A 10,445-nucleotide genomic window follows, 5' to 3' on the forward strand; every position below is an offset into this window, starting at 1 on the left:
CAAAGAGACAGACAAGAGAAAGAAAAAATACCCGAGAGAACATGAAAGAGAGACAAAGTGAAATATTTTTTCTCAGTGTCAGCAGGGAAAGTGACATCTGGATGAGGCCTCCAGGCATTAGAGCGATGCAGACCTGGAGCCAATCTACTCAGTCAGTTCCCATGTGTCCCCGGAGACCAAGGCTCTGCTGGTAGTGAGTTGTGTGCAAGTATACATGACATATACCTGCTGTCGCAAATACACTCACAGCTAATGACGCTCGTTGTGACGTCTCTTGGAGAGAAAATCCGTCACGTTCAGCTGTCACTTGCTGGCAGCAGCAGTGGTGCCTGCTGGGATTGTGTGGGCACCTTCGAACATTGACCCGATGAAGACTCCTCTGTCAGAGTCTCGACACCAAATCTAATGGAGCCGTTTACCTTGGCTAATCTGAGGTCCAGTGTGGTAGAACATTAAGAAATGTCATGCAGATCATTGTGGTAACTAGTGGTGCGATAACAAAAAAACTGAACAGCTCTCATCTGTGTGTTTTTTTTGCTTTTAATTCTCAAGTTGGTCAACTTGAACACAGTTATCAGATCATTATTTCCATGTCCCAACAGGACGGCAGTTTAAAAACACACGTAGAACAGTGGAACAATCTCTTTAGAGCAACAGAAATCCATATGAAACATCACAGAGCTCACATACAATGAACACAAGTTAAATCTGCATCTCGACATAGCCGCTGCGTCCACCTGCACTGCTCTTCATCAGCCAAAATAAAACACAAATTCAGCACACGCCACGAAATAGACTGAACGACACAGCTTTGAATCTGCCTGCTACATCAGCCAAACACAAACTGTACAAAAATAGAGATCGATAGAAAAATAGGAGATCTGACGTGTCTGAGAGAAAATGCTGAGTCTCTTACACTGTAAAGCTGAAAATGTACACCTGTTATTTTCATGATCGTCACAAAAACCTCTTAAAAGCTCTTGCCAGCTCTTCTTATTGCCGCTCAAATGTCCATGTGGTTGTCTTTAACTGTGCTATTTCTTTTTTATTTCCTCACCGTTTGGTGCTTTTCTACACTAAGGAGAGATAAAATGTTGACAGCTGTCAAAATCTGCTGTCCAAAATTTCCACACATCCCAAACTTTGACTCTTTTACCCCCAAAAAAGACAGATGAAATATACACTGGGCAATATTCACTGGGCTTACTTCATTTTTGAATCTTGTCAGGCTTGAAAATATTCTCCTCTGCTGGGTCTCAGACTCTACCAGTAGTATGCCTTTCCTCCATTTACTCCACTCCATTCAAAAGCTGCTCTGCTGCTACACCCCTGCATACTCAATCCATCCTCCACCCCTCTGACAAACATACAGTTTGTTGTATCACTGTGTGGCCAGCAGATATTTACAGATGTCACACCAGAATGATTTTAAACTATGTAAAATAGTAATAGTAATTAACACGTAATAATGAATAATTAAAAAAAAACTGGTTGCCCTTGTTTCAAAATGCATTTTAAACACACTGCATATCTGCTCTACATGTATTTGTAACTTAAAGGGACCCTGTAGAGTTTTGGACCACTAGCAGTGGAGCAGTGTTTTTATGAGCGGCCCCTGTTTGGTTTCACGCATACTAGCAAGGATGCACACGTGCAACCAGGTGATTAAACCCCGCCATCATTTCCATGTGATTCCACTAATTGACAAACATGGATGTAATTCATAAAACCCCACAGGGCACCTTTAAGGAAGCTCAAGCTGCTAAACTTTAGCATGTAGTTGAAATGCATTTTGATATGGGACTGAACATGGTGAGACCGCATTTTTAAAAGCACCATGGGCGAAATGTTTACATATCCAAATAGATTTCTTTTTGAAGCATTTCATCCCCTGCAGACGATTATCTCCTGTCTTTGATTAATAGCTGTTTTTAATGAAGCTGTGCACTGGTTCGCTTTATTTTGCAACCCAATAAAACTGCAGATAAGTGCAGTTTAGTCTCTCTCTTGCTGCCAAACCTCTTTCTTTCTCTGTTCATTTCTCTCAAAATGACCATGTATTTTACTGATGCGACCTCCACCTCCCCCTCTCAGTGCAGATGATGAGATTACGTTGTTACTCCCCCTTTGGTAATCAGGATGTGTGCTCGTCCAGCAGGACTGCAGATAAGAGCAGAGTCCTCATCTAAACAATGTCAAAATAATCAGTTTGTCCAGAACCTCCCTCAGTGTAAGAGACCTTCCTCAGCGAACTCGGTAAACTCTGTTCCACAGTACATTCATTATCACCTTGAAAATGTCAATTAGACAACTCAACACTTCTCTACGATAAAGAATCACAAAAATATCTCTTCCCTTTAGGCCAGTGGTTCTCAAACTTTTTCGGACATGCCCCCCCGTTCGAAGCCAAAAAAAAAAAAGCTACCCAGCCCACAATTTTTTCAATCATTAACAATAATTTGGCAAGTCACCAAAAAAAGTTGAGTTTTAGTGAAATACAGGTCAGCACGATATCATCGCAAACTTTATTTTCCCTCCATAAACCATATTCATTCAACTTTGTTCACTCCATATTCCCCCCTGGTCGTCCGCCCTCGCCTCCCTGCAGTTGCTCTGTGGCCCCCTCCAGGAAGGCCTGCCCCCCAGTTTGAGAACCACTGCTTTAGGCTTTATCTAGGCACTTAAAATTATTCCTGTACAGAAATAAAGCATGCATTGTTAAGTTGTTTTTTTTTTTTCTCAGAATTTAGATAAAGTCGAGTATCAAAGCAGATCTTTGGATTTGTAAACAAGTATCCAGTTCCTCATTTTGCATTGTCTGTGAAAAGGAGTCCCGCACACACACACACACGCGGCGCACATGGAAAAGGTCAGAGGGTTGAAATTGCTTGACCGTGAATCAATATCTTCAGCACAACATTTGTGTCCTCTGTTATTCTCCGTGGCTGTATGAGAGTGAGTTTTGGTTTTTACTGTGAATCATATACATGTTCATTATTTGAAATGTGAGTTCCTGTGAGCTGTGAGTCACAACAGACAAGAGAAAGGCCAGCGCATCCAAGCTGTTGGTCACTCTGAGGCCAGGCTGTGGTTTGATCTACCAAAGCGATCTTAGCTGGTGAAAGAACCCTAAAACTGACCCATCAATTGACCTCTCTCATTGGCATCTCTGCCCGTGTGCTCAGCTCCTCCCGGTACCTTACACTCCAGGGAAAAGCCTCTATCTGGCGCATTGCCTTGATCCAGGTTCCTTGTCCTCATTTCCCCTCCTTCTTTTATTTGCATCTTTTATCTGCGCTCTTTGTTTAATTTTGTCTCCATCGTTTCCGTCTTTCATTTCCCTAAATTTCCAATCTCAAGGAAGAGATTAAAATCAGAATTCATCCCTTTCAAGGAGGTACGAGTTCTGCCAAGTACGCCGAAATGAATGAATGCATGCAAGTTTAGTTACAGGGTAACCAGGTGGCGTACATGGGGTGTTGTGTAGGAGGAAGGTAATGCTGGGGAGGTGAGGGAGGGCAAGGGTAGACAGGCTGAACCTGCGCTACGTAATAGTTGCTGAAGTTGCCATCTGAGACGTAGGGAGCCGGCTGGTAGAAGCAGGTGACGTTGGCAGCGTTGGGGATGGCGTTCTGCTCGGCCAGGACCCGCAGTGCCAGTGAAGAGATGAGGCTGAGGGTCTGACGCCTCTCGTGGCCCATCAGGCACACCGTGCTCTCCTGCACCACGTCGTACAGTGTGGCCAGATAGTTGTACTTCCTGTCCTCCAAGTCCACAAAGTGGTTCTGCAGATACGACTCCAGCTTCCTCCTCTGCTCGCTCACGTCAGGAAAGTCTATGAAAAAGCGCGAGCACATGTAGCGCTGCAGCAACTTCATCTCGCTGTCAGAAGCTGCGCGGAAACCCCGCACCAACAGGTGGCAGTACTTCAGGAGACCCCCGCCTCGAATCTCCTCGGGGCTCCTCGTGCAGATGAGCCGCTTGCGCAGGTGATCGAGGGCGGTGGGGAAGTCGCCGTAGACGCTTTCGCCAAGAATTGTGGGGTGGAAAGTGGCAGCCATGGGGTGTTCTGAGCACTCGTAGAAGAGGAGAAGTGAGTCCAGGCGGATCTGGAAGGAGTCCACACTGAACTCAAACTGGCGTCGAAGGGAGTCCACGAACTTGAGCTCCACGTTCTTGCCGCGGTTGTTGGAGAGGGAGATGAGACTCCAGCGATCTGAGTCATTGCACACCTTCACCATCTTTTGCACATAGGCCTCCTAAAAAAAATACACAGGTGAAACAGGTTCTAACATTAGTTCTAATGCATCTCATGTTTTAACAAGTTTGGAGTCTAGGACTGAAAACTGAAGAAGGTGAAGACAGTGTTTGAGTTACTAGTTACAGACAGCATGAGCACATTTAACTTCTATCTCCATATGAACCAGAGGACACACAGACATAATTAACCATATGAAGGCAGTATCTGCTCACTTGATCTGATATACACTACATATGAAGAACAATTCTGCTTTTGGCTGTGTTTCTTATACTTAAGTCACGAAGGCCACTGCAACAGAATCAGAGAAATAATGGGCCACACTGGTCCATAATCATGTTTTGACATTTTTTAAGAATATGTGTCAGATTTCCTTTTTTTTTCCATCACACAAGAGGCCGACTGCCTTCTCTGTGTGAACTAACTCCTCCTCCTTCTCTCATTTCCTCCTTTCGCAGCTGTAATATCATGGTAGCTCTTGCACCAGTGCATTTTTTTTCTTATTCTTCTGAAAACTACATTACACCTACATTACTATATGTACCCATGCTGGGTCACACTGTGGACATCTTCTGGATAAAAAATGATTTAAGTCATTAGTTTGAGCAGGTTTCAACAAACAGACACTGATGCTTTATACAGCACTTAAATTTCATGATTTGGTCTGTTAGTCATGATGTTGTGCTGATCACATCTGTTGGTGGGCCATTAGTAGCCCGAGTAGGCCTCGGTATCCAGGTAACTGAGGGCCGACTTATTAATGTGGATCCGACTCCAATTGGATTAGACAGAATCCTCTTTGAATTGGAAACCGACCTTTTTACTATTTGAAGGCGTCTATCTCTGCGCTGGTCGGATGTATTTGGGGCAGATCTCAAACTTGTTGTTGTAAGATTCATTTACATTTAATGCAAGTGCACTTGCAGACAGAAAATGTATGCGTTTGACTGGAAAATGCCCCAAACATCAGCAGTGTCCGATGCGCAATGAAGTGTGTAAATAAGAAAAATAGGAAAAATAAGGTTCTGTGGCATGATTGAAAAGTCTGAGACGAAATGAACATCATATGATCTATATATATTTGAGTCATATGTATCTATATACTACCTTTAAGGTCATTGGTGTGATCTTTTCTTTGTTCACTCCCTCGGGCAAGAAGTCTAGAAGAGAGTCCAGAACTATATCTTTCACTATCTGAAACTCCATCTCTCCCTTCAGCTCGGCGCAGAATATTAAGTCCAGATCTTTCCATCCCAGACCGCTGTCCTCGTGCAGGACGTAGCTGGCCGCGGAGCCGTTCAGTCGCACCTCCCGGACATGTATCCGCTTCTCCTCCATGCGGCTCCGGACCACCTTGACGATATCCCGTGGCTTCACCTCCAGAGTGGGGAAACTCCACCGGCCGTGGATGGGGATGGAGCCGGTGAGGATGGTGTCCAGCCGCTGCACTTGCTCCCAGTTGAGGACGCTGAGGTTGATGCTCTCCCCGTCCGAGCAGCTGTCAGCCGCAGCAGACTCAACACTCTCGTCCATGTCGTGAAGAGGTAGATAGACGGACGTGAAAGACCAAACTTTCAACCAACTCCTGCTGGAGTAGTGGCATCAGTTAGCTGCAACTTTGTGGAGAACTGAACGGTCAGAGCCGACGTCTATCATAACAGCAAGATGCTGGGCGACAACGCGTGACGGAAAGAACGAGCTGGGCGGTGTTGTGCTTGTCCTACTTCTTACATAAAGTCTGCAGTCCAGACAAATTCAATTCATGCGCTTTCCAGCCGTAAGGCTTAGTCACTGTCCAGCATCTGTTGCCCCGCTGCGCGCTCCGCTCCGCTACGGCGCTGTCCCCAAACTTTGGAAAGCAGAGATCCACTGGGTGAAAGCTCGAAACGATTCTTCCCCGCAGTGTCAGCTTTTAGTTATGTCCCAGACACTCACTGACGCATCCATCGCATCCGACGCAAACGTTTCATCCACCGCAGAAGTTTTACTTCTGTCCTCTTCGACCCACTTTTACGCACAGATTATTGCGCGTCCCTCTGCGTAACAGTAACTTTAAGCATCGTTTTAAGACTGCTGCAAGTTTTCCACTGCACACCTACTTTCAGAAAGTGGTGTATGGCCGCTTTCCTCTTACATTTTGGACGTTTGTTGCTCGTTGAAACTGCGTGACGCCACAGAGGTCTCACTCCACAGCTGCTGGAGAAGTTGTGATCACTCTGCTTCCCGTCTGAGAAGCGCTGGGGCGGGTCGATTTGATTGACAGCCCACACCTACTAATAGCTGCCGCCGCTTCCCATCGTTACTTTGAGTGGCTGCACGACCGGAGACTGAGGCGTGTCTGGAGAATGGGCGTTTAGAGAGAAGGGAAGGAGACAGATTGAGGGAGATAGAGCGTCAACCCTCAACCAAAAACTCTCTTACGCTTTGAGTCGATTTCTCAGCACTTCTCCAAACGCCCCCAGTGAGGCAGCCACCCAGGAACTGTTCTGCAGTTTGCATTATCAGCAGCGGTGCTCATCACATTTCTGTTCCTTTCGGGTCAGTTTGAACATCGCATTGATGAGCTCACTCAGATATCTCTGCAGTTTATTTTAACACGCTCCAAACCACTTTTTATCTGGTACAGCTATGGTTAGACAGTCACAGTGGATGCTTTGGCTGCTGCGTAATGACTGTCTTCTCTTCATTTCAAGAGTGTGTGACATCACGAATACTGACCACTTTGTCTATCATAGTTGACTCTGGATAACAGCATTACGGATGTCACAAACAATATCAGTTCACTCTGACATTACAGTTACTCAGGAGTCTGATCATCCACAGGTGAGGCTTGGAATGCGCATACACCTAACGCCCTCTAGGGGTGGTTTTTCACCCATTATCGTTTGGCCCTGCAGACATTGTGTGCAGCACCTCTTCAATGTAGTTACTTTCCAAACTTGAAGTAAAATTGCAGAAAACTTGTGCAACTGCATAACCTGTATTTATAGCTAATGTCATGTATTTAATTAGCAATTCAAAAACATCTGTTTGTGGTGACCTTCACTGATGCGTACAGTGTAAGCCGTCTGCTAGTATGTAGGCTATAGGCCACATACTTTCTGCAGGCCAGTTGTCATGGAGAATTTATCAGTGTAGAGCTTGTCTCGTATATTTGCGTCACTACAGTCGAACCCATAAACCAGCTTACCACAGATTACCCTGTATGTGCAGTGACACACACATTCACACACAGCCATGCGCACAGACACACGCGTGCATGCTCACACCTCACCTCTGCAGGTACAATGCAAGGCTTTTTGTCATTTTGAGTGATTATTACTGCATGCCCTGTGCATGCTCAGGTCATAAACGGTGAAAGAAACCTGCAGTAAAAATTCATGTTTGTAATGAGAAAAATTTTTAAGCAATGTGTGACAAAACCGCTAACAACTGTCAAACACAGCACATGCTCACACTTGGGTGGAGCAACTGAGCAGCGCAATAAGACTTCTTCCACATTTTCACATACACTTACAGTATGCATAAACTGTGCCATTTCACAATATCTGTAAGACATTTAGGTCAATTTAACTGCACCTAATTTAACTGTCAATGGCATTTGTATATTCAGAGAAGTGTGTGCGAGCTGTTTTCACTTCTTGGTATTGCTTCTTTTCTGAGTCTCATTCAGTAAACGGTGTCCAGAGCAGAAGCTACTAACAACTGTAAGTGTGCAATAAACAGAGGTCACATAAAGGAAAAATGAAAGTGACAATAAATGACAGACAACAGACAATTTTGCATTAACATTTCCAGGTTAAAGACCATGCAGCTCTGTATGCTGAGACTGTGCAGCAGCTCAGTCACACTTAGTACGTTCCCCATTCACCAACAGGCTCGATGTCAGGCTTACTGGTGGGGATGCTTACCATGAAGCAGCTACTTAGCTGACCTCTGACTTGCCAAGTGGATGACACCGGCTTGGTTTCCGGTGTCTGACGACATCTGAGGATTGGCGAGGGGATTTCACAGAGTCCCCTTGTCAGGCTTCCAAACCAATCGCTGGAAACAAATTTGTACGTGCATCTTCACATGCACGTATTGTATCTTTGTGTGTCTATGTCAGAGGTTATATTGTAAAGGAAATGTTTGTGTGGTTATGTTTCATCTTCCATAATTATTATTGTGCATTTTTTTGTAAACAACTCTGTGTGTGTTAGTTTCGCGTAGATAGCGTAAATGTAACAAGAGCTTCTTTCAAAAAGTCAGATGGACAACGCACCCTTTGATTGATGGGTACTTGCTTCCTCGTCTCATCTGAAGGATCAGCTTCATCCTGTGCACCCCTGACTTCTGCTATGAATCCCTCATTTTCTCCCTCCATCCAATCTAACTCTTCACTTTTTTTTTTTTTTTTTGCTCATCCTCTTTTCCCTTCCCCTTTTCACCATTCCCACACGTGGAAGTTCATTAAGAGATTACAGTGAGCCCGTTAGCTGAACGTACCTCCACTGTTCTCCTCCGTCCCTCTCCCACCTCACTCCCTTAGCACATCCCACTATTTCTAGACTTTCGTCTGGATTTTCCATTAGCAGGGAAAGTCTGTCTTTGATTCCATGCTGGCCCAACATACACTCTCTGCTTTCTCTGCTGTTGTAGACTGGGGAGTGAAAGACGGCTTTTACAGTTGACGAAAGAAATAATAATAATACAATGAAATCAGTATAATATGCCCGGATGTAAAGCTGCTAACAGGGAGCTGATTCACTGTAATTCTTACTTAAAATCATTTTCTGGTATATTTTTCTGTTCATTTCAGTTACCTTCCCACATCATGTTAACCAGCGATTAAATCTTTAACCTAGTGAACCTTTGCTTACTTAATGTTACCAGTCAATTAGTGTTTTGGGGGGTTTTATTGTGTGTTTTTGCAGTCCACACTGTATGGCACCAGACGTCAGCTGGTTGACTGTTTGTCTGTTGAATTTGCCGTTTCAGTGCATTTTTGCACAATTAGCATTTTTCATTAACATTAAGACAGATTGAATGAACAGTTAGATTTTATTTGAAGGGAAGAGGACAGCTGCTGCATGGGAAAAAAAATGTCCTTACCATCTTCCGTAGGTGGCTATTGTCTTGTATAAAGTGGCTAGCTAGCAACTATAGCACTTTTGGTTAGCTTGTACACTGCGCTTACTTCAACCTGCTGATAGCGCGAACGGTTTTAACATCAGTACAACTGGATGTCTGTCTTTTCCAACTACTGCACATTCGGAAAAGGCTGAAAGCTGAACAGTAATGTGGTTCACAACCAAGACAACAGATTTACCTCCCGTCTTCCTACACAAAATAACTTCATACCCATTGTCCCTCTCAGTCCCACACCATCATCTTAATGTACCTCCTTTAATGAAAAGAGAATAAATATTAAACCTCCTGCTTGGTTTGATTTTAAATCAGCAACCTACAGTTCTTATGTATCTTGTGTATTTGTGTCCAGTTTTGATGTCAGATTTGGCCGAAATAGGTCCATAGGGGTTGTAGAAATAATTATACTCCATCTGGTTCATGCTGCATGTCCCACAATAACAGTTGAAGTTGTTAACTTCCACTTTAGCACACGTAGCTATTCATCTGCAAGCAATTACAGACCTTCCTGTTCCTGCTACCGTGCATGAAAGTCACATTCTCCATGACCAGCCAGTTGCCCTTTTACAGATATACATTGGATGTAAAGTACTAACGACACTGTATCCAGGCTAAGACGAACCTCAACTGTATTTCCAGTCAGTTTTAACCCTGACCTCAGCTAGAGACATTTGTTGACCCCAATCAATCTTGAAGAACGTATTCAGTAGTGTAAGCCCCCACTAAACTCTTCCACAGCCACTAATGAGATTCGCTGACGTGCCCTGTGCTGTAAGCCATGCTGCAGGGCTCCTAGAAGGTGCTCTGTGTGGGAGTATGTTAATGACAGGTATAAACTGTGAGAATATTCTGTTGAAAAGCAGACAGGACGGTTAAAATGAGATTAAGCTGTGGCTTCTGTTCTGTTGAAAAGCAGACAGGACAGTGAAATTGAGATTAAACTGCGGCTTCTCACCTCACATTTTACATCAAAGTATTAGAGGTAAATTACAGGAACATGCGCACACTTTTGCAAAAGTTTCCATCTTTGAGTTTATCTTGTGCAAGAAGATCTCTT

General features: G+C 44.2%; 1 protein-coding gene across 1 annotated transcript; it reads right to left on the reverse strand.

Annotated features, from left to right (window-relative positions):
• Positions 1-2,738: 2,738 nt before the first annotated feature.
• On the reverse strand, positions 2,739-6,512 carry LOC143336418 (terminal nucleotidyltransferase 5A-like). Its single transcript, XM_076756568.1, has 2 exons — positions 5,366-6,512; positions 2,739-4,259 (listed from the first exon to the last, which is right to left on the reverse strand). The coding sequence occupies exons 1-2, from the start codon at positions 5,789-5,791 to the stop codon at positions 3,444-3,446; spliced, it is 1,242 nt and encodes a 413-aa protein (XP_076612683.1). The 5' UTR covers positions 5,792-6,512; the 3' UTR covers positions 2,739-3,443.
• Positions 6,513-10,445: the final 3,933 nt, after the last annotated feature.

This window comes from Chaetodon auriga, chromosome 18, assembly GCF_051107435.1.
Source record: "Chaetodon auriga isolate fChaAug3 chromosome 18, fChaAug3.hap1, whole genome shotgun sequence".
Lineage (NCBI taxonomy): Eukaryota > Metazoa > Chordata > Actinopteri > Chaetodontiformes > Chaetodontidae > Chaetodon > Chaetodon auriga.

Coding starts and splice junctions, on each gene's coding strand:
- LOC143336418 (XM_076756568.1), bottom strand. CDS start 5,791: ATGGACGAGAGTGTTGAGTCTGCTGCGGCTGACAGCTGCTCGGACGGG. Junction 4,260..5,365: donor TCACACCAATGACCTTAAAG/GTAGTATATAGA, acceptor TATTTTTTTTAG/GAGGCCTATGTGCAAAAGAT.